This window comes from Felis catus, chromosome B3 (assembly GCF_018350175.1).
Source record: "Felis catus isolate Fca126 chromosome B3, F.catus_Fca126_mat1.0, whole genome shotgun sequence".
NCBI classification, from domain to species: domain Eukaryota; kingdom Metazoa; phylum Chordata; class Mammalia; order Carnivora; family Felidae; genus Felis; species Felis catus.
In genome coordinates, this window is record NC_058373.1 from 68,240,911 (window position 1) to 68,266,227 (window position 25,317).

The 25,317-nt window shown below is 41.2% G+C and overlaps 1 protein-coding gene across 4 annotated transcripts in view; it reads right to left on the reverse strand.

The window, feature by feature from the left end:
* Positions 1-25,317, reverse strand: part of FMN1 (formin 1) — a 429,704-nt gene that overhangs the window by 109,027 nt on the left and 295,360 nt on the right. For all 4 annotated transcript variants that reach the window (XM_023255532.2, XM_023255529.2, XM_023255530.2 and 1 more), the window contains 3 exons: positions 24,793-24,939; positions 23,626-23,685; positions 18,241-18,361 (listed from right to left, as the gene is read on the reverse strand). In XM_023255532.2, the coding sequence (XP_023111300.2) occupies positions 18,241-18,361; positions 23,626-23,685; positions 24,793-24,939 (328 nt within the window). The remainder of the gene's footprint in view (positions 1-18,240; positions 18,362-23,625; positions 23,686-24,792; positions 24,940-25,317) is intronic.

Here is a 25,317-nt window from a genome sequence, read left to right on the forward strand (position 1 = left end):
CCATTCAATTGGAATGAAAATTACACTATCACCAACACGAATGGAGTTATCTGAATGGGCTTGGGGAACTGTCTACAGGCATATTTACATTAAGCACTCAGATTTCTGAAGTATACATTTATAAAATTATAAACACATTATTTTAAGATGCTCAGACCTGTGAACCAAGAATATTAAACAGTCTGGACACATGATTAAAATCCAGGGGCACCCGGTGGCTCAGTAGGTCAGCGTCCAACTCTTGATTTGGTCTCAGGTCATGATCTCGCAATTCATGAGCCCACACTGGGCTCTGTGCTGACAGCACGGGAACTGCTTGGGATTCTCTCTCTCTCTCTCTCTCTCTCTCTCTCTCTCTCTCTCTGTCTCTGTCTCTCTGCCCCTCTAGCACACTTGCATGCACTCTCTCTCTCTAAAAATATTAAATAAAAAAAATCCAAGCCATTTCTGGAGAAGAGACAGAACCTGTATTTTTGGGCAACCAATGGAGTATTTGCATTAAGGAGGGCCTTTAGTGAAAATGAGCAGGTGAAAATTAAGAGGTTGCTGATGGGATCAGCAAAGGCAGAGCAAAGACACGTTAAGTAGTATATGGCTTATTCTCACAGAAATTATATTTGAGGGCAAACAATACGTCTTATCCAATGCTCGAATCAGGAAAATGGCTTCCCCATAGGAATTCTTAAATAAAACATGCTTCTTGGGGCACCTCAGTGGTTCAGTCCGTTAAACATCTGACTTGTGATTTCGACTCAGGTCATGATCTCACGGTACAGAGTTCGAGTCTCACATCAGGCTCCACACTGCCAGTGCAGACCCTGCTTGGGATTCTTTCTCCCTTTCTCTCTCTGCCCCTCCCCTGCTCATGCTCTCTCTCTCAGAATAAGTAAATAAACTTAAAAATGCTTCCTCTAGAGCCAAAATGCTTATTACACGGTAGTTTCTACTAACATTAAGTGACAGATTCTCCAGTACACATAAATCTTGAAGGCAACAGGCCTGCCTCTTTACAACTCAAGAGAATCAGTAAGGGGCAGGGGTAACAAAACTGATCTGAGGACTATTTCCTTCCAGCAGTACAATAGCTGGCTGCAAAGAGACCAGTGATTAAGATACATAAGCCCCATTAGCAAAAAGCAACCTGTTTCCACATTGCTCAACCAGGACAGCTGCAAGCCTTCCGCAATTTCTCTGACCTCTGGGCCCCCGTTCCCATTTCGGCCTCTGCTGGTTAGTCACATTAACCGTAATTTTCTACTCTGGAGAGTGTTTACATCCAGATAAACCAGAAAGAAATTTAGAGGGAAAAAGATGGAAAGGCACAAGGAGAAGAAAGCAAAGGATGGAAAGTTATTTTAAAACACCCAAGCTCAACTGGTGGACACATTCTGGTATCTATTCTTGGCTAAAGGAATCCCTGGCAAAGCATGAGGCTGGCAACGGCAGCTAATCAGTTTGCCACCGTTTTCAGATTTAATGCAATATTTGGCTCAGACGTTTAAAAAAAAAATCCCCTATCCCAGCTAAAATATTTACACAGTCCTATGTGTCTCACTTAATGCCTGTTAAGCAATTGTCTTTTAAAACTCCACAGACACTTGTAAATCTGTCGGGAGAATTGTGGCCTATAAACAAGGCTTCAAATAAAGAGGGCTGCGCTGTCAATCTGCTAGGAGTCAGGATTTCTGAGGATGTGTTTGAAAATAAAGTTGAACATCAGAAATAGTTGAGAGCGGGTAACCAAGCGGCCAATAGTCTTGTTGGCGGGATGCTGTTAGTGGTATTGTCGGGAAGCCTCCAGACACTGACCTCAGCTATTTAAAGTCCTGCTCTCCTGTAAACCTGTCATTGAGCCTACCTCTCTGTTGAGTTATGGCACAGGGAAAGTTACTGGTCCAGAGGCCCTGGTAGTCTGCCTGCCAGGGCCTGGCAGGTTAGGGAAGGTGAGCGGGTGATGTCTGCGACAGGACGCCGTTATTCGGTTAGGCGGGAGTGTGTTAGGAAGGATGGGACTCTTAGAGGAAAGGGGAAATGCCGGGCAGGACTGAAGTGGGGTGGTGGAAGGAGACAGCCGAAATGGTGACACAGAAGCAGTATCCCCCGGGAGAGGCTAGGTATGACAGATGATGAAATGCCTGTTAAACTCCCTAAAGTCTTCAGCGCTGATGCCACGGAAAAGGCAGAAGAGGCCTATGTTAAGCTATCTCCTGCTGGCCTGGGGGAACCCCAGGAACTTGTCCGTGTCTGCCAGATGAGCCACGTACTTGTGGCAGGACTTTGTTCAATCGTTCAGTTATTTCCATTAGATGAGTTGCCTGGTCAGTTTTACTCTGTGCCACTGACCTCAACATGGTGTTGATTAGGATTCACAATTAATTGTACAATAGCTTTAAGGAAGAAAAACAACACATTAAAGGTATATACCAGGTAAAAACAAAGAAACAAAAAAATTCAGCCTCAGCTTAAATCGCTCAATTTGGGGGGGAGGGTAGGTGGTTAAGAGGAAAGATGTGTCCTGGATTGAAAAAACAAATTAGGTATTTGTAGTTCCCAGATAGAGTGCCTTTAACAGCAGGTAGCAACTATTTGTTGATTCCCTTTATAACATCACCATCAGGAAGGGCATTGCGACTGTTTTCGTGAAGCAGCACAACAGCTGGAGGGCAAACCCTGCTTTCCTTCCCCACCCCTATCAGACAGCAAGTTTTAATCACTGTTCTTAGGGACAGATTCCTATTCCTGAGAGAAGAGGAATCAGGAGAGTAAGGAGGCATCAGTTTCTCCCCCTAGAAAATGAGAGTAACACTTGCTCTTAAAATGTGTTTATAAATGACTTGATATTTTAGTTAGTTTATTCAAAATTAGCAGCTAACTCAGTGCTTTGAATAAATATTTGCTAAACAAAGGAGCTGAGTGTAAGGTCAAGCAAGCCCCTCCTCATATTTCAGAGGCTGTGTTGTTTTTTTTGTTTGGTTTTTGTTTTTTGGTTTTTTTTTGGATACCTGGAAATTTGATAGTGTTTTTACGGTCCATCAAAATAGTCAAGAAAAACACAGTCAAATTAGCAGTTTTAGCCCATGGCTAATGGCACAGGAAAAGTTACTGGTTTAATGGCACCTTGTCGCTACACAGAATTGGGCATAATGCCTTCTATCTCTATATGCTATGATTCCCTGAAAACTATACCAAGTTCTCAACTTGTATGACTGGTAACAAATGGCCCTTAATAACCAAAGATGTCTTGGACCTTAGCCTGCCTTATGTGTCTCATTTTATTCCTTACAAGAACTCTATAAGCTTGGTCTGGCTATTATTCCTTTTGATAAGTAGGGATGAATAAAGTTCCACAGACATTAAGTGGCTGAGTCAGAATCTGAACCCAGGGATGTCAGACCCACTGGCCTTGTGCTATCCAACCTCCTACCCTAATCACCTACAGGGAAGTTCTAGAAACAGTATGGAGTAGCTACGAAAGTGCTTTGCAAATAGTAAGAAACAAGGTAATGAAAACTAAAAACCGCTCCCTGCCACCAGGGGATCCTTTTATTTTAAACGGAGAAACAGAAGGCTGGGCGAGGTTAGGTGGAGGTTATGTTAGTAAGCGGCACAGAGGAGGCCAAGAGCAGGGCTGGCTCTCAGGCGGGTCAGTGATCTTTCTATGGTACCTACAGGGTAGAGTCACAGTCCATGACCTCTACCCATTCTAAGACCCATACTGAGCCCAAGAAATCTGGAAAGAAATCTGGAAGAGATAAGGACATTGGCAAAAACTCCAATCCCCTTTGCTGGGGCTAAAGAGGCCTCCCTCCAACTTCACTCATTTCATCGTCTGACATGAAAAGCATCCATTTGTGGATTGTGAAGCTTCCACAGGGTCCAAGATACACAATTTACTTGCGCAGGAAAATATTTTGATATTCGCAAAACCACCCACAAATCTTTTTCTGTGAAGAAATGCTTTGACCTGACACAAGTTTATGGTAACACAGCATAAGCTCTGGCTTGGTAATGAAAAGACCCAAGTCCTATGCTGGCCATTCTGCTTCCTATCTTCAAGACCCATCTTCTCCTCTACAGGCCTGCCCTAACCACTTCAAAGGATGAAGCTATACCCACAGGTTGGGGATCACCATTACAACCGCATTAATACCTTTTTCTTTTTTTGAATGGGAATATAGAAGATACTTCATTAATGGACTTGCCAAGGCAATGCTACTTTCTATTCCTCCTACTTGATTCCCACAGCATGTTCAAAGATTGCAGCTGGAAGGCTACTCTCTGGTTTCCCTGAGCAATTCTTCCCATTGTTGAGTAGGATCCTTATCAAGAACGGTTGTGTTTTTTCCAAACCTATTTATACAACTTGTTCTTTTTATTGTAATTCAATAATTTTTTTAAGAAATTAAGATTTTATTTTTAGGTAATCTCTACACCCAACGTGGGGCTTGAGCCCACAACCCTGACATCAAGAGTCATAGGTTCTACAGACTGAGCCAGCCAAGCTTCCCTGTAATTATATAACATAATTACTTGATAGTAAACTGTAGCAATATGACTGTGAAAAAGCACTATTTCTGCCAATTTAAGTACAAGAAGCTAAAATATTGTTGTTAAATATAGGTGCAAGAGAACACAGTGGAGACTGGGGGGACATGGCAACCCAGTGCAACACAGTACTCAGGTTTGGATCCTGGAACAAAAAGAGTACATTAGTGGAAAAACCGGTGAAATCCAAAGAGATACTAGAATTTAGTTAAGTGAAACGTACCCACTGCCAGTTTCTCAGTTTTGATGACTACATTACAACAATGCAAGATGTTGTTAACATAACAGTCACAATAGGGAAATTTGATTAGGGCTATAGGAGAACTCTCTATATTATCTTTGCAACTTTTCTGTAAACCTGAAATTATTCCAAACTAACAATAAAAAGCTCATTTTTAAAAAGGTGTGGGAATGATGCTATATTTAACTTATTTAAAAAAATTTTTTAATGTTTTTTATTTATTTTTGAGACAGAGAGAGACAGAGCATGAACAGGGGAAGGGCAGGGAGAGAGGGAGACACAGAATCCGAAGCAGGCTCCAGGCTCTGAGCTTGTCAGCACAGAGCCCGACATGGGGCTCAAACCCACAAACCAAGCGATCGTGACCTGAGCCGAAGTCAGACGCTTAACCAACTGAGCCACCCAGGCGCCCCTCAAACCTAACTTTTAACTGTGCTCTGTCATCTCCCTATTGTCCTTAACTCTTGGGAGAAATTATGTTTAGCTCATTATGGCTATCTAAAATGAAACAAACTTGGCTTTAACTTAGAAGTTGATTAACTTGGAAGATTACTGAATCTTCATAAGAAGATTTAATAACTCTTTGTTTTTAATGTTTATTTTTGAGAGAGAGATACAGAGCATGATTGGGAGAAGGGCAGAGAGAGAGGCACAGAATCTGAAGGAGGCTCCAGGCTCTGAGCTGTCAGTACAGAGCCCAATGCGGGGCTCGAACTCACAAACTGTGAGATCATGACCTGAGCCAAAGTCAGACGCTCAACCGACTGAGCCACCCAGGTGCCCCCTTAGCTTATTTTAAATTAAATATTAAGGGATCCAAGTATCATTTTCTATGATTCTTGATTTGGGCCAAATTTTATCCATTAACCAATCACATTGGATAAGAGTTCTATATAAAGATCACTTCTAGATGGTATCCACGCCGAATTCTTTGAGGCATGGGTGATTTCAAGAGAAAATCCTTGAGAGCCATTTAGAAAGAGAATATCTGAGATCCAAACCTGCTATAATTTTACGGGTGATTTTTATATCCCATATCCTATAAACGGCCAGAATTCCAAGAATTCTTAGCGTTCAATTAACTAAGTCTAGGAGAGAGACCAGTAACCTTTACTGACTAAGGAGAACTGTAGAATGCACTGAAATCACATAGTAACAATCATCTTAGAAACTCAGAGTTGGAATTCATTTTCAAAATCATCTAGCAAAATTCCCCTTACTTTTTAAATTTTTTTTAATAATGTTTATTTTTGGGAGAGACAGAGACAGAATACGAGTGGGTTGGGGCAGAGAGAGAGGGAGACACAGAATAGTAAGCAGGCTCCAGGCTCTGAGCTGTCAGCACAGAGCCTGACGTGGAGCTCAAACTCATGAGCCGTGAGATCATGACCTGAACCAAAGTCAGACGCTCAACTGACTTAGCCACCCAGGTGCCCCACAAACTCCCCTTTCTGATGGCATCTATCCTACCCATCTGCTGTAACACAGTCTTCCAACCAGAAGTGGGTGAGGCACCTGTTACCTCTCAGGGACACCAGCTGTCCCTTTGTCCAATTTTAAAATATGTCTCCCTAAAGTGTCTACCTATTTATGCTTATTTGACATCTTTGTCCATAAGGAAAAAAATCTAATTTCTCTCTAATAGCAAGGTCAGCAACTACGGAAAGTTGAGTCTTTCCTACATTTATTAATTTGCTCATTCATTCATCCACTCAACACTGTGGCAGTAGGTATAAACATTAAAAAGGTCCTTAGATCTTTGCCTTCACGGAGCAGGAGGGATGGAGCAGGAGGGAAGTAAGGGTGGTAAATGTTTACAAATAAATAGAAAACAATAGCACTATCAAAACTGGGAGTCCTAACAGTCACTATTCAAAGCGTGGCTGCTACAGTTTGGGTGAACAGAGAAGGCCCAAGGCACGGAAATATCTAAAATAAGGGCATTCCAGGTGTAGGGATCGACTGCTGCAAAGGTTTTTTTTTTTTTTAATATAATTTATTGTCAAATTGGCTAACATACAGTGTGTGCAGTGTGCTCTTGGTTTTGGGGGTAGATTCCCATGGTTCATCGCTTACATACAACACACAGTGCTCATCCCAACAAGTGCCCTCCTGAAGGCCCATTACCCATTTTCCCCTCTCCCCTGCCTCCCCCTCAACCCTCAGTTTGCTCTATTTAAGAGTCTCTTATAGTTTGTCTCCCTCCTTCTCTGTTTGTAACTATTTTTCCCCCCTTTCTTTCCCCCATGGTCTTCTGAAACAAGCTTACTGGGTTGGAACACAGAGACGGCCTGTGAGGCTGGAGTTTAGTGGACAGGAGGGGATAGGGTGGCATGAGATGAGACAGGAAAGTCAGAAGTGGTCAAAACATGTTAGCACCCGTAAGGCATGGCTACAGGTCTTGAGGTTGGATTTTAGTCCAAGAGCTACAAATATGAAACAAGGTGGCCTGACTTGTCTGATGAGCAGAGACTGAATTTAAAGGGAGGGCAAGAGCAGAAGCAGGGGAATCTGTTAGGGGTCCGTTGTTAGGGCCCCAATGAGAGAAGGTGCTGGTTTGGACTAGAAATGTGCCGTGGATATGGAGAGCAGTGAACTGACTCAAAGTTCGTCTTGGAGGAAGAACCAGCAGGATTTGCTGTTGGACTAAATATCAGAAATGGGTGCACAAAGAGAACCAGGGATAAGTATTATACACTTCGCTGATATTCCACAAAGGGATTTCCTTCATATGACCCTGGTTCCTCCACTCCAATAATCAGTAAGGCAGACAGTGACACCTGCCTTTCTATACAAGGACACAGGGATGTGGAGGCACAGCTCGTCAAGCAGGGATCTGAACTCAAGGGCTTGTGACTCAGACTTTTCCGTGACAGTAGCTCTTATTTCAGCATTTTACGTTTCTTGTCAAAGAAAAGGAAAACAAAATAAATTCTATTAACTGTGTTCATTTATAAATAAAGAGTAGAAGTAGAGTGAAAGCTGAGAGGAGGAAACCCGCGTAACGTAACTCATCCTTCCCACCTAGAGATGTCACAACCGCGGCTTCAAAGGAAAACACAAACTTCTTCCATTAGTTAAACGAATGAATCAGGTTTCAGTTTCCGTATCCTCTCTCCTTTCTGTACAACTTGTCTTTGAAGGCATTCTGTTTGGGAAATGTGTGACCTTTACCCACCACACCGCACTTAATTGAATGCTTTGCATCAAAAGTTACCACGCTGATCAACATTTTACACCCACTGCCTTTCTGAAATACTTACCCCAGTTCCTTGTGTCTGTTTTGTTGAAATCGTCTTACAAAAATAAATCATATCAAAGTTTTTCTTTTATTATTCCTGAAACTTTGCTTGCAAAACTAAATATTTTTTAACACCATGGCAACACAGCCAGGACTCTGGCTAATGTATCCAGTCGTGTACCAGAGACCAGGCTTAGCAAACTACTGCCGCGGACAAATGGGCCGCGAAGGAGGAAAGAGCTAATAAATTAGGCATGGTCAATAATCAGTCAAGTCACGTCTTCTGGAGCTTCCTTAAAGGTGATAAATTAGACACGTTCTCCTAATGGCTGATGCCCCCCTCTCCATTCTAGGACACACGGATACGCATTGCGCGAATTGCAAACTGTATAACTCCTGAATGAGTTTAAACAAAACCTCCCACATCTCCCCCAAGTACTTCCTCAGACATCTGCTCCTCTGACCCTTCCAGTATCCCAGAGTTGGAGAGGGTAGGATGATCAGCTGCAGTGTTTCAGCTGAGGCTCACAAAGGTTAAGTGATTTGTCAGAGTTGCACGGCTTATCACATGGTTGGCAAGAGGCAGAACTAAATTTTTTAAACTGCATCTCCTGAACCCCCAGCTGGGACTGCTTTCCACACGCCAGCTTCTGCCACCGAGACTTAACTCTCACTTACAGATGCGCTGGGTGGTTGTTGTTGCCGTGTTGGTATATTTATCAAAGTGGTACCTGCGCATAGTTAAGAGAAGACACGTATCCTACTCCAGGAAAAGCAGTTCCCCATTTCCATCCCACAATCTCCACTCAGTTCTCCCTCCCCAGGGGCAGACATTTGTGCCAATCTGACCTGATGATTTCAGTACTTAATTGCAGGTCTCCAGCAAGCGTCTATCGGCACTCGGTGCACATCTTTCTCTTGATAAAATATAAAAGATATAGTTGTCTTTCCTTCCCGGATACCTACTGCACACGAGCCCCCTTTCGGGATTGCACAACCACAGCTTGGCTGGACTGGCATCCTGTGTTAACATTAACATGACTTTGCAAACACAGCTCCCTGTCTCAGCAGATACACAAATTCTGATTGATTTGTCTTTCCTAGACCTCCTCCTGCGCTCAAACTCCCTCACCCTCACGATATTTCTTTTTTTTCTAATATGCTCTGTGTTCTATGTTCTTTTCATGAAATGAACTCCAAACTTGTTGCTAGTTGTGTAACTCTTGTCAAAACATTCAGGACACATCAGATACATTATCAGGTACATATCTTCGAGGATCTTCTCCAGGATTCTTTTGACCCAATCTAATCTGGAATGTCTGCTCTCTGTGCCTGGCTGCCATCCTGGGCCATCCACCCTGTAGTATCTCTTTACCTCTCTTCTCCATTGGATTTTTAATTTCCTGTCACCTTTGTCTTCCTATTTCGTAATAAAGCACATTGTGTAGTAGCATCCTGAGGATGGCTGCATGGGAGGTAAATTTTTTTGATAACTTACATGTTTGAAAATATTTTCATCTGTCTTCATATTTGATTGATGATTTGGTGGATATAAAATTCTGGATTGGGAATAATTCCTTCAGAATTCGGATCCATTTCTAGCTTCTAGTGTTGCTGTTGAAAGACCTGAAGCCATTCTGCTTCCTGATTCTGGGTAATTGGTTTCCACATCTCACCCCTCCAACTCCCTTTCCCTTCTAGAAGTGTGTAAGTTTGTCCTGAGTATTCTGAAATGTTCTAACAATGGTATGGATCTGTTTTATTCCATTCTGCTGGAATCCCTATGGGACTTTTAAAATAAGAAACTTGTGTCCACTTTAGGAAATTTTCTTGAATGATTTCATTGATTTACTTATGTATGACTACATAGGAATGTTTATGTATTTATACATATACATTTACACACAAATTTGTGTCAAGTCATGTGGCAGTAAAAATTGGATTGCTTCTCACCTTTCTCCGCTCCTGGATTGGAATTCCACTTTTTTATTTGGTGGATTCATTTACCACTTGTCCATCTACTTCCTGAGCTTCAGAAAATTTGCAGTTATGGTTTTCTCTATCCTTCTGTGCTCTTGACATGATGCTTTCAAAGAATTTTATTATTTTTAACATAATTTTTAAGAGGAACTGAAATCCTACATGAGTGCTTAATCCAGATGAGTGTTCAACTGCCCATCTTTTCTCAGAAGTCCTCCAAAAGTCTTCCAGAATCCGTTTTCTCCCTTCATCAGAGCTATACTGCTTACAGTCCATGCTCAAACGAATAATTAAAGAAAAAATTCATTCTCATTTCTTTTCTCTCTTAAAGAACACTTACACTCTTGTGGGGAGAAAGCTACTTGATAGACGTCATTTCTCCTGCACAGACAGGGCTGGTCCAGAGCACAGAAGCAACAGTCTGCTTTGCCACGTGACTTGACAAATCCTGGAAGGTTCCCCTAATTTCTCAACTATGCCAGAACCACTTTACATGTAATGTCCATGAATGGAAGAGATAACAAACAGTCAACACCACGCAGGTCACCTTGGGTGGCCCTGTAGTCCTCTGATATTCATCTGGCTGCCCATCTCAGACCAGTATGCTTGCCTTCTGGGTCATAAAGGAATAAAACACAGGGAAGGTGATTTTCAGAGACAGAGACAGAGCAAGTGTATCAGAGAAACCAAAAGAAATGGACAGAGAGGAAGCAGGAGGATAGAGATCACAGCAGGTAAATTAGTTGAGTGGTTATGGGTAGAGACCCAAAAAAGCCTAAAGTCAATCCAGTTACCACCTGTAATCCCTTTAGCAGATGAACTAGAGAAATAAGTGGGGCTTATTTGTCAAGATTTCTCATTCTAGATCATACTGTTAGTGCCTGAGGGGAGGGCCTACAAACAGTAGAAGAAAAAAGCATGGTGCAGCACAGAGTATAAACTCTGTAGTCAGATAAACCTGCTTCCAGTCTGAGCTTCATCATTAGCAGCAAAGTTGCTTCAACTTCCTTACTGTTAGAATGCAGGCAGTCCTCAGTTTGAAGGTGTTTTAAGAAACAGAGGAGCTGGAAGCCAATTTGCAGGTTTTTGGTTAAGTGTGCATTAAGCAGCCACTGTCATCGTTAGTGATGGTGGAAACGGACGTGCACCGCACCCCAGAACATATTCTGCGCCTGTGTCCACTGCCCATCCTTGAAAGGAGAATGTTCTCACTGAGATTGCTTAGAATTGCCAGTGCATGGTGGTCATAAAAAAGGGAACCAACTTTTAGTTGGTTTTCTTATTGCTTTTAAACTCTCTATAGACATCCAGATAAAAGACAGGACAGCAAGTTAAATTTAAATTTGAGATAAACAAGGAATAGTTGTGTGTGTGTGTGTTTTTTTTTTAGTGTAAGTGTATCCTGTGCAATATTTGAGACACACTCCTGCTAAAAACAAAAGGCTTGTTTATCGGAAATTCTGATTTAACTGAGCCTCCTGCATTTTATTTAATAAATCTAGCAACTCTAAGGTTACCTCCATATTGCATGCACTGGGGGCAGAATTGTAGCCATTCTAGTCTCCTGTTCCCCTGACTGTGCGTCTATTGCAAATTCAAAGGAACAGTCACCACACAGACCTTCTTTAAATCATCTTCTTTGCTTCCTGGGATGAACTCAGTAGGCAATCGCTTTTCCTAAATTCTGTTTTGGGGTCAGTAGTACTGACTGACTTAGTGTGCCAAAGGCTATACTTTCGTTCAAGTGGTGGATGGATACAGAGATTCCTGACCAAGGAGAAACCAACATGCTTGTAAGAAAGATGGAGTCAGAGAGGATGGTAGAGACTCGAACTTTCACTAGAGAACTGTTGAGTGGAGTCATGACACCTTTCCCACTACCCCCAGTAATGCAAACTTTAATATCCACTAGTAGATTAGCAATGACAGTTATTAGCATTTCTCCTTATTTTTCATGGCCAAATCTTGTTTAACTACAGTATTGAGGAGAGGAAAGGACATACCACACAACCCCAAATCAAAACGTAAAAGAAATAAAAGTGGTCATGGGCACGATGAAGTGCAAGTTCTGATGACCAGCCCTTCTGCCCTCCCTCCATCACTGGGGATGCCAATTCTACTGGAGACAGCTTCTCCCCCTTCCCGATGCCAACAGTGCTCAGAGCCTCAAACCCCGCCTCACACATCTCACCCTCCAGCACCTCACAGATATCAGCTCATCAGTGTATTTGCCCAAACAATTTATTGATTATGTTAAATGAGCTAAACAGCAAAGCAGAGGACTGTTTCTACCTTGCAGGAGACACAACAGGTGGTCTATGGCTTACCGTGTAGTTTCATATACGAAAGGTTTTCCAGCATGTAAAGAGTAGAGCTGACTTACTAATTGTTAAAAATAATATATTAACTTGAAAAAAAATACTACGACTAGTCCTTAACCTCACTAACCTACCTACCTAGAACTCAGAGTCGATTATAACTTTTTTTTTTTTAATCTAGTTCTAATTGTAAAAATTTCATATACATATCCCAATAGCTAGACTATTGCCTCTATACCAGTCTCTGCCCAGGGCCATGAGAAACTACCAGGTAAAAGGTTCTTATTTTCTGCTTTTATGTGTGGAGGTGTGTGGTTCCCTCCCCAATTCCTCCTCTTTTAGCTGATTATATTGGCATTGACTGTATGCCTCTAAATAATAAGAGTATTAATTTTGGGGTGGGTCTTTACCAGGGATTTGGGGCTAAAGGAAGGAATGAATTCGGTCTGCCTTCTTTACCTGGAAGACATACTGACCATAGTTTGGAAAACCTACAAACAACAACAACAAAACCCTACAACAAAAAGCCCCTCTCTTTCCTGAACTGTTACTTTCATGTGTGTATGAATTTAATATTCTCCTGTCCTCTCTATGTGGAAATACAATGTTCAGGTCCTAGTGTTGTACAAAACAGAGGTTCATCAGGATGGCTTTGGGCTAATTTGATCACTCCATTACAATGAGGACATTGGGATTGAAAATGCTTAAAGATGTGATGGATGTACTTTAATGTAAAGTTAGTTTGGAAATATTATTACCATTCAAACTTAGAATGAAGTTTTTTTTATAACAATTCTTGAATGCCTGGACTATGCATCTCACACAGGATCTCATTTAGAGAAAGCTTAAAAAGGTTAACAAGTTAGCATAAGTATTTGCAGGATAAACATGTCTAGAATGATAACAGATATCAAAAAGTCAACACAGACTCTTGCTTTTCTTAAACTGTCATATTCCCAAATATTTCTAAATGGTACAAAAGAAAGGACATGTTCAAATACATATTCTTAAATATTTAGAGAAAAGGACATCATGAGAATTATCTTAACCCACACACACTTGCATCTCAGCCAAGACTTTCAAATAAGCTGGAATATCTTCCACTGAGGGCTAACTATCAATTACATTTTCCCAAATTCATATATGGAATAACAGAGCTAATAATGCATCATTTTCAAGGCACGATTTAGTAATAGCTAGTTGATTAAATAGCCTATCTTTAATGACAGGGGATACTGAGTAACTATTGCTGGCTAATATGAGTGATTTAATTTTGTTTTTAAATTTTTCAGACCATGCTGACTTCTCAACATCTGTCTGAAGAGCTCCCCTCTCATTTTCCAAAAACAAACAAAAAAAATTAATTCAGCTTTCCAACTTCCATAGCCACAGTGACATTTTCATAATAAAATACTACCATAGGATCATATCAAATCAATATGGATTGGGGGTTTTGCCATTTTTTTTAATGTTTGTTTATTTTTGAGAGAGAGAAAGAGCGAGCATGAGCAGGGGAGGGGCAGAGAGATAGAGAGACACAGAATCTGAAGCGGGCTCTGAACTGACAGCAGTGAGCCCAACGCAGGGCTCAAATTCCCGAACCGTGAGATCATGACCTGAGCTAAAGTTGGTCGCTCAACCGACTGAGCCGTCCAGGTGGCTCTGTAGAACCTTTCTCAGAAAACACCAATTCACATTTCATGCAATACCGGTGAGCATCATCACTTGAGAAATCGTACATCTTATGGCCTCAGCAATGGTGTGCGTGTGTGTGTGTGTGTGTGTGTGTGTGTGTGTATCATTAGTATTAACTGCCACAATTAGGATACATTGCACAGTGCATTTGTTCCTATTGCTACTATAACAAATTATCATACACTTAACTGATTAAAACAAATGTATTAAATATATTACCTTATAGCTCTCTGTGTTAGAAGTCTAACATGGGTCTACTGGGCTGAAACCAAGGTGTGTTGACAGGGCTGCATTCCTTCCTGGGGGCTCTAGGGAAAATCTGCTCCTTGCCTTTTCCAGTGTTAGAGGCTTCCCACATTCCTTGGTTCACTGCCCACTTCTTCCATCTTCAAAGCCCACAACACTGCATTTCTCTGATCATTCCACTGTACTATCTCCCGCTGGCCACAGACAAGGAAAATTCTCAGTTTTTAAAGATTCATTTTAAAGATCCATGTGATTAGATTAGGCCCACTTGGATAGCCCAAGATAATCTCCCCATCTTAACATCGGCAAAGTTCCCTTTTGCCATGTAAGGTAACATGTTTCAGGGATTAGGGTTTGGACATTTTTGGGAACCATTATTCTGCCTACCACATATGGGTTGGTAAAAATACCTTGAGAGTTCTGACCAGTAGACAAGGCCAAAGAATAAGAAAGAGAGCAACTATTTCTACCATTTGTTTTTTCCTAATTGTGACTTATCACAGTATCAGGGAAGCTAAAATTATTGTCTGAGTAAGGGATACAGAACAGTAAACAAAATATGGGACACATTCCCAAGCACCAAGAATTGGGTTCTGTCACCACTAAGGTAGAGAAGAGAGTGCAAGTGCTCCGGGAATTTGATTCTCCACAAACATATCCAGCAGGCCTCTCAGCGATATGGGCCTGATTCTACAAGGTGTGCATTTTCCAATAAAAGGTATATACCCCTAATCAGCTTTACTGAAGTTTTCCTTATTAATGGACCATGCATTCATTACCTCCTCTGACATAGGCCCTATAATTCCCATTTCACAGGTAAGAAAAGGAATCTTCTTTATGGTTTTGTTACCTGACAAGATCCTGCTTCCACCAAACCAGTAAAAGTACATCATCTGATTCCAAAGCCCGAGTTCTTAATCCTACACAATAATTGTGTCTATTCACTTGTTTGTGTGTGTGTGTGTGTGTGTGTGTGTGTGTCTGTGTGTGTATTCACTTCTCACGACCCCTGTTTCCTATATGTCTTCCCCATCCCCAAGTAAATTTTCTCCTGTCTCTGATCTGAGGGTCTACACATGTGGCTCTAAGTGTGTGTGTGTGTGTGTGTGTGTGCACACACTCACTCATGCGCACATGTTCAGTAACTCTCTGTCATTGGCACCACCATGAGGCTTTCTGCCTTTAACACATAACTTACTGTTTTGATCTGGGTTCAAATATGGAGACCTCTGGGTCACAGGCAGGATAGATGACAAGTGCATGCCTTAGAGTCATATCTAGCTTCAAAATGTGGCTATATCATCACCTGTAATTTGGCAAGTTATGTGAACACCATGAACTTCAGTTTCCTCCTCCTAGGAGAGACTGATAATAGTATCTGCTTCATAGGGTCGTTGTAAAGATTAAAAGACATGATTGTGTAAAACATCTGATAGATAATAATCACACAAGAAACTGGCTGATACTATGATCATCAACTGCCTGCTCTTTTTATCTACATAAAAGTGCTATTCAAAGTTCTCGTTTCTACAAAAGATGCTTATCAGCAACATCTATTTGTATCACTGCCATTTGCACAACCAACGACTATAGTTTAATTCCCACCCTATTGCTAAGGTGTGGTTGAAACCAGTTTTCTTCTAAAGGGCTATGCCTGCCTGGAGAAATGGGGCCTGAGATGTCTTGAAATTTGCTAATCACATCTGGTTTAGCTTTAGACATTTTCTGGGGTTTTGCCAGCAGCCACGACATTTTAATGGCTACAATAAACCTCAAAGCCTCATCAAATCTTTGCTGTATGTGTGAAAATTATGTCCTCTTCAATTAAACATTCAATCTAGGCTCACACCAAGGCCTTATGGAAAAGGAGGTGGAACCTGAATGGGAAGGGAGATGAAACAGACCGCCACGACTCCGGCCATCTTGCCAGATGGCATTTAGGAGAAAAAGAAATTCATTAGAGAACCGATGGTCTGTATTTTCTTTAAATATTTACTAGGTACCTTTCATGTGTTAAAAACACTGGCATCTCGAAAGATTAGCAGGGCATTTTTGTTTAAATATCCAATGTGGGGGGGCTGGAGGGGAGTCCCACTTTTCCCTTTTGCCTTGTGGTGCTTCACATCTCTTGGTGAAGTCTAATACAAAGGAGAAAAACAACTGAGGTAATGTTTAGTTTCCCCTCACAGGGTGGGTCCTCCAGCTCCAGAAGCTCTTGCAGCTCCCTAAAATGACTGAGGAAAAGTCAGTTGAATACGGAGGGATGTGGAATGGCACCTGAGATCGCCCTGGAGAAAATAAGGTATGCTAAAGGGGATGCTCTGTGGGAACACCTGCCTCTCCACTGTCTTCCCAATTCACTCTTCTCATCCCTTTGTTACCATCATCAAACACTTGCAGAAGTCAAAGGGAGGTGCCTGAAAGAGGCCGCAGGAGAGGAGGAAAGGTCACACATACACCAGGTTTCTGCTCACAAAACGACACAAGACAGCAAAGGGCCAGGAGACCAGGGGGGAGTCGTATTCAGGGACAGCCACGGAGTGAAAGGCATGGCTCTTCTTGGCCACAGCTAAGCTTGCAGCCATCCTGGGGACTGGCCTGGGCCCTAATCCTGCCATTGGAGAGCGACAGAAACCTGCTGCAGGACGCTTCACTTTGTTTCATCACAGTGAGAGTCCAGCCCCTCATCTCAGACAAGGATAAAACTGTCAGTGGTTTTTTCTGGTTTTGTTTTTTTTTTTTTTATGAAAGGGAAAAGGATAACCACAAGTTCATATATCACATTCCTAAATGAAGCATCCATTTGGTTGCATTCACGCTCTTAACCACATCAACAGGAGGGAAAAAAATCCACATGTTCCTTTAAAAATAATTTACAAGGTAGAAATATTCACTTGTAACCGCTCTCCTTATTTAAGCAAGTTTTATGCCCAAAATAAAGCTAAATGGCTCTCCCCACCACCAGGGATCTGTCCCACTTCACTTCCATTTCCAGGCTGCTCTCTGTCTAAGACTTGGGTTTCTGAGCGCCCTTTCACAATAAACATTTTTAAAATGTTTATTTTATGTCTTAGTGTAAAAATATTCCTGGTTCAAGCTCTTCATTTCCTCAAGCTCTCCTTTTGGCACTCTGAGCTCCATTTCCACATTAACACGCTCCCTAAATCCTCCGTGGAGCTCTTCAATTGGAGTTAGACAAGCTCCAATGCAAGTATTTATATTCTTGGACAAGGAGATGTCTCCACAGTGAAAACACAAGACTCTAGCAATGCCAAAGGAAAATTCCTGCTCGAGAGAGACATATTTTCACCTTAAAAAAAAAAAAAAAAAAAACAACCTAAAAGGGGCTTTCAGCATGTTGTTGTGAATAATTCAAAATGTAAATAAACTAAAAGAGAATGTTGACTATGGGTCCTGACATCTTTATTAGACTCCTACACGTGAACCACGTATATAGGGGTGTGTGTGGCCGCACGCATGTGTGCGCACATGTGACATGTTTCAGGCGGCACAATAACCTGGCTTAGAAACTGCATGAGTTCTAATCACATAGACCTGATTAGAGCCCAGTAAATCTGCCTCTCACCGGCTGTGTGAATGTAACTTCCCTGAACTTCATCTTTCTCCTCTGTAAAATGGAGTTGGTATACAGTTCCTGCTTATTGGGGTTGCCGTAATAATTATACGAGACAACAATAAGCATTTAATAAAGAGCTGCTGCTATTGTTATTAAAATGATCATCTGTAATATGTTGGAAAATGTAGATGTAAAAGATGTGGATATAAAAAGCACTAATTAACACTAATCAAACATAGCGCCTCCAAACAGAGCATAAGAGATGGAGAGCTTCAGGAGGAATTGAAGTCTGAGCCAATTCCCTTCCATGAACCAGACATACATCCTCCTCCTCAATCATTAAAAAAAAAAAAAGAAGGCTTAGCTATTATCATAATAACAGAACAGTTCCTGTTACCTTCTAGTTGCCTCTTCAGTTTTCGCAAATCTTTTATGAGGTCTTCAAACTTGACTTGGGAAGCCAGAAAGAAATCTTGTGGTTCAGGCAGAGGGAAAATACTCTTTTCTGTTCCTGCTTCCTAAAAGACATGGTTAACAAAGTATGTTATACTTCCCCAATTGTCACTATCAATTGAAATTCCAAAGCATCTTTTATTGAATGTGCAAATAAGAATCTGAGAAACGCTCCTTGGCCATTCCTAAGTTTGGACCTGGTTACTTTGAAATGCTTTCGTGTCTTCCACAATATCATTTTGGTCCTACTGCCACTGAGGGCTGGGTTCTATTTTGCCTCACGAATAGAAGAGAAAATTGTCAGGTATGCCCTGATCTTGGACGCCGTCCTCTCATGGAAAAAGGCACAGGAGGAACACATGAAAGTACTTAAAGTCCCTGTTTGAGCTTCACGTGGTAGCAATTAGATAGCTCATCTTTGGGGTATGCCAACTGGTGTGCGTTGGAAGGGGCTGAACAAGAAGGCACTACAATGGAAGAAACAATCACCGTCCCTTCTGCTGTGACCTGCCCTCAGCTGCAGCTTTAAGCTCCAGAGGGTGTGTGTGGGGGATCAAGTTCTTCACATATATGTAAAGACTTCCCAAACGTTCTTTGGCTTATCTTTGTATATACTTGCTGAGGGCCTGGTTTGCCATAGTTTTTGACAAGCTCCCCGACTATACGTCATAGAGGATCTAAGCTGAGAAATACCTTGAGGGACACAAGTTTCAGGCGTATGGAAAGATAAGCTGAGCCTCAAATATCTTTTCCAGTCTATCCTGCTTTGTCCCTGAGTTGTTTAACATAAGCCCTGCATCTTGCATATCTCAGGCAGTCTTCAGTTATTCCTCTCTCCACACAGGCTGTTTTGCCAGCTTTCCTTCACATTCCATCTTTCCTTCTGCCATTAGGACTAATTCCAAACTCTGAAACTGCTTTATAAGGCACTTTATGATCTGGCCTCTTCCACCCTCAGTCTTCTTCCACCTTCCCCCTATCTCTAACTCCCTCTCCTAAACGTTCATAAAATAACAGAACAGGCCACAATCTCTTGTCTCTGGGCTTTTGTCTATAAAACTGTCCCTTTCTAATTCTTCTGTAGAAACTCCTCACACCTGCATGTGTTCATATCATTCTTCAAGTCTCAAAACAGGTATCACTTCCTCAAAGATTGCCTCTAACCCTCAGCACCTGGGTGTTTACAAGGGCCCCCTGCTGTTTACCGTTGTCACGGAGCTTATCGATGTCAATTTCAAAATTGCCGTGTTAACTTAGAGGCTTCTCCCGCTAGACTGCAAGCACTGTGAGGGCAGGTACTGTATATAGCTCTCAGTACAGCATACAACACGTGGCATATCAAACTTTGTTTGGCACCTATAAAAACACTGTTCTGCAAAGTGTGTACCTTGAGCAGGAGACATTTCAGTTACTGTCATTTTTTCTTATGGTTTCTGGAATTCCCTTCCTTTAAGACCTTTAGCTCCATTTGAGATGCTAAGAAAGGGTGGTTTTCCTCATTTTATTGAAACATTCTGCAAGATCAGTGTGCTTTTTTCCCCATCTCTCTATACTTATTTTACTGCTTTCAAAACAACGAAGTAGTACTTGCGACAGGATGGAACACCATCTAAGATGCTTGTCGAGAAGCTCCATGGCAATCTACATTGGAAGAACTCATGCATGTTATCTCTATTTTCTAAAACTTTTTTTTATCAGATTCAGCGCTGGCTTCAATTTTTTTTTTTTAAGCTAGAAAAAGAAAAAGTGCTACTGAGCAAATCCGCCTGGTAGCCTCTCTTGAGAAAGCTGCTCCGTTAGAGCTCAAAAGACATGGCTCTAGATGGATTTCTGTAAGCTTCACAAACCTGGACTTGGACCCCAAACCAGCATGAGTAGAAGGAGGCTTGGAACAGGAGTCACCTTTCTCCTGCTAATTGCTCATCCCAACTAACCACAAAAATCATCACTTATGCTCCTATGGGGAGGGGATAGCTTAATAAATCACATAATTCTATACTCTTGCTGAGTGAAATGAATTTTTGCACTGTGAAACTCAGGAGAGCACCACACAAATGTTGACTTCTGATTTTTCCCATACTGAGCCATCCCATGTTGGAAACTATTCTTACTGGAAGATTTTCCTCTGTGAAGTCGATTCCACTAGGTTTAGCGCTCCTTGAGGGTCACATTTCATTGGCAAATTTCAGCCTTCCTACACAATGCATCTGACTTGGCTGTGTAGATGCTACAGACACTACAAGATAAATCTGGTTATGCTAAGCCTAGATCAGAAATGTTACCTCTCAAGATTCTTCTGGATAATTCTGCTGCCCTACTAGTACCTGCTGCCAGAACTTTGGGTATAAACCTATTGCCTGAAGCTTCAACATGTCTGCCCCCTCTACCAGAATAAAGCTCTCACCTCTTTGCACCTAATTATTTGCAAATGTCACTTATTGCACTCTTGCGGATATTTACAGCAGATTCAACCTAGTAAGTATTTGTCAGACACCTAAATTACGGATGCTACAAAACAGACAACAATGAGTTTTGGAACTCAAGGAGCAATGCCAGACTAACAATTAATTGCTCAATGATATCTACATGCAAGGCAGAATAAGACGTATCAAGACAGAAGTTCAAACCAAGTGTTCCCCGGCTTCAAAGGATTAATAGATAAGGAAGTGAAAAAAGATTTCATGGAAGAAGGGAAGAACAGTTGTACTATTTTGTACCATTTTTCATTTTATCTTTCTTCCCTTTTACAAAAGTGACATGTGTTCATTATGTCTAATTGAAAGACAGAAGAAAGTTAAAATCTTTTCCACCCAGAGATAATCAAACATTTTTTCATATCTCTGGTATCCTAGGTTTTTCTGTGTGTTTATGTATATTTATATTTACATATTTGAAATTATATATTGTTTTAAACCCATGTTTATAATATAAAAGCAGATCAAGAGTATTTTCTAATGCCACTAGATTTTCTCCTACATACTTTCCATGGCAGTGTAGTATTCCATCTTGTAACTCTAGCATAATTGACGTGGTCTTAGTCTCTACCTTTGGACGCCTCCCCAAAATCTTGCTATATTTTGTTATTACAAATTATTATAAGTATAATGTGATACATATCTTTATTTATTTCCTTAGGATAAAAATTCCTAGAAATATTATATAGATTTCTAGGGCTTCTGATACAGAAAGGTCAAAGTCTTGCTAAGCTATACTGTACATTTGCATGAATGAGGAAATGTGTCCCCCATAAGTAGGTACAGCTCCGTGGGGAAACAGATTGGCAAGCACGTGCCATCTTCATGTGAATTCTTTTAAAGGTGCCCTTTATAGGACACAGTTTGGTGAGTCAAGGGCAGTCTAGATATGGGTCCCATTATACATGGAGATCTTAAACAGGGAAGAAGTCCATCAGCCATTTGTGATAGTCCTGATAAAGTTTTGATCAATTTGTACCGCTAGGTCTATGTATCTAGCTGGCGATTTATATCTTCTGTTTGCTTTTTGCTTTTGTTTTTGTGTTTTTGGGAAATTACCTGCAGGCTCTTGTACCAATTTTTTTTTTTTTTTTAATGAGAGGGGACCAGTTGTCCTTTCCATGTCATTTCTGAAAAGCTTGTTACCTATTAGGTTGCAAACATATGTGTTGCTACTGGGAGCTTTCTCCCAAAAGTGAATTTATTATTTCAAGAGAGTATTAATAAGACAGAAGCTTAATATAAAGAGACTGGTGATGAGAAGAGGTCCAGTCAGGGAGAACATTGGATATAAAAACACATCAGTGGGGCACCTGGGTGGCTCAGCTGGTTGAGCGTCTGACTTCAGCTCAGGTCATGATCTCACAGTTCATGGGTTTGAGCCCCGCATCGGGCTCTGTGCTAACAGCTTAGAGACTGGAGCCTGCTTCAGATTCTGTGTCTCCCTCTCTCTCTCTGCCCCTCCCCTGCTCACACTCTGTCAATCTTTCTTTCAAAAAATAAATAAACATTTTAAAAAATTAAAAAAAAATAAAAACACACCAGTGAGAAAACACAGGGTGTGTTTGGAAAACATGGGGTCTTAAGTCACAGACTACATGTAAGGGGAAAATGGAAAAAAAAAAAAAAAAGCATGGTTGTAAAAGACTGGAATTAAATTGGGTAGAGTATTAATTCAGTTGAAAATGGGGAGTCATTTCTGTTTTTGAGTAACAGAGTGATGCAGTAGGACCGGAACTATAAAAACTGATTGGGCCTTGGGCATGGGATGGACTGGAAAAGGAGCAACCGGGTGTGGGGAGACAAGCTGGGAAGCAACCAGAATAGTCCAGGTGAGTTCCCTTAAAGCCTGGGTGAGTGGGGCAGAGGGATGAAAAACAAGAAAGAAACATGAGAAACAATTTAGTCGAAGGACAGAGAGGAACCAAAGAGGAGCAGAAACTTCATGCTTGAATGACCGAAATGATAATCTCCTCATTAGAAACAGGAGAAGTTTGAGGAGGGGGGTTGGGAGATGATTCATTTCAGAGACACTGAGAACAGACAGATGAGGAGGGGAGGATAGAAGCCTAGAGACTTCATCAGTGCCTAGCTTGTCTTCTGGATGGAATCATAGGCCTTTTGAAAACAAGGCCCTGGAATCCTTACTTTTCTTCCCTTGGAGCCTAGGAAAAACCCTGCTTGAGTGGACAGCTAAGCAGGAGTCCTGACAACATTTTCCTGAGACTTTTCCCATTCATATTGATTGCTAGATTTCCCAACACCTTACAACAGTACCTCTTTCTTCTCAAAGTTAGGACTCCTTGTTCTCAATTTAATGAGAAGGAATTAAACATAGAAAATTGTGCTCAGGTGGATTCTCACTGAAATTTTTATTTCTAATTGCAAATGTAATCTGAGCAGAGAGGATGGATTTCAAATTCCACTTCTTCAACTTGTTCACAGATGAACATTACTGATAAGGTACTGGGTATTACTGCATCTTGATTTCCTACATTTTGGTCTGCAGCCCAGAGCCAGTTTCAGAGACAACCAATTACTGAATGGATATAGATTTCACAAAGACCCCCACGATCTGGTTAGAAGGCATTGGGGGTCTCTCTGAAACTGTGTTATAGAGTGGATTAAGAGTCAGTAGATTGAGAGGCACTGAATAATGCTTCTCTTTACAAGAGTCAACTAAACTTTCTTGGCTTCAGCATTCCCATCTGTAAACCAAGGAGGCTGGATAGCTCTCAAATTCTATGTTGGACTTGAAATTCATCCACCCATCCATCATCTAATTTCTGAATGCCAACAATGTGTAAGAGTTGAAACCCCATTAGTGTAGTTTTCCACATAATGCTATTTCTTACCTGATCATAGTAACGCAGGTAATATTTCACGACATAGTCCACCAGATTAATCCCATTATCCTAGGTTTAAAAGAGAAGCTTAAATGAAAATCATTCACATGAGACTAACATATTATATAGTTGAGTACTGAAATCTCAGTTTGTGACCCTGAAACTTTTAATTTGCAATACCTGGTCCTAATTCTGTTTGCGCCTGGCAAGATTTCCCTCTCTCCTCTTTGTCCAGCAATTTTTTTTATGACATCTATACATCTATGACACTCCACTATTCTTTGTGGGGGTGAAAAAAAAAAGAATCAAATAGATAATTCATAAGACCTCTGAGGTAATGACTAAAACAAACAAACAAACATATACACGGTCTCATTATTTTCTGGCATAAAGCCAAGACAGGAGGGGGTGGGGGAGTGCCAAAGGGAACCAGGGACTAGAACAGAAAACCATCCCTCCCTTCCCACCTTTCAAAAAATGTGTGTTCTTAATGGCGTGAAAAACAATCAGGACAGCTTAAAAGGAGCGCCATGCCACTTTATGACCCTGGGAGGCCAGGGGCAAGCAGGCCCTCCCACAAGGCAGCCTTTGTGTCTTGTTCACATGGGTCTAATTCTAATTTGCCAGTGTGTTTCCCCTCCCTTCACTGCCCCTGCTCCCCATGGGACGCCTAGATATGGGCTGGTTGTTTCTAAAGAGAAAGCTCTGCAGGGGTGTGGAGCCAAATGATAATCAGGCTCAGAGAGTTTGACAGTAGACCCTCGGCCCAATTGTTGTGGGCCAAAGAATAATTCAAATGCTCAGCTCAACTGGTGATTCAACATTGCTCCCTACTCAGGAATGAGTAAATTACAAGTAGTCAACACTAAATTCAAACAGACTCAAGCCTTGTGCTATGGCTGATACTGCGTGCTGTTTTCCTCTCTCATTACAGTTCAACGTCCAATTGCATTCTTTTAGAACAAACCAATATTGGGGATTTTGTCGTCTCTGTAAGATCAAACATGAAAAACCAATTTTTACCCAAAAGTCAAAAGAAAGCAAAGAAAAAGTTTATTGTTAAAGGGAGAAAAGAGATGAATGGAGCAACCAAGAAAACATATAGATATGTCTAAATTAAAGGTATAGAAGGAATATAGTGGCAAATCATAGAATCTTGTTGTGAGAAATAAGTACCCGACTTTTGACGTCCTTGAGTTTGGGCAGAATTTCTAAGCTATATCCATCTGCTTGTCCCCGAGTTCTATTTCCTCCATTCATGTAATTTCCAAAAGCCAGAATGAGCGCTAAAATATCCTTCACACTCTTCATGTGCAGCAAGCCCTGTGACAGCAAATACCGATTATTACAGAGCTGGACTTCAAAGGTACCTATGTTCATTCAACAACAAATATTTACTGAGTAGCCATCAGGCTATTTGGTGGCTGGACTGACAGCTGGCGAAATGGAAAATTTCTATCCTTTCAACGAACTGAAAGTCATCATTTTCTATCCTTTCAATGAATTACGCACTGCATGTCTTAATAGTGAGGACTAAATATTAGTATTTCTATTGGAGCCAGTTTTATTTTTTAAATATTTATTTTAAATATGTAAATTTTATGTAAATGGAACAAAGAGACTTGGTAGAGTTACACTTTACATCTGATGACTTCTAAGTAGAAATGGGTCTGCTATCATTTGAGGATCTGTTTTTGGACA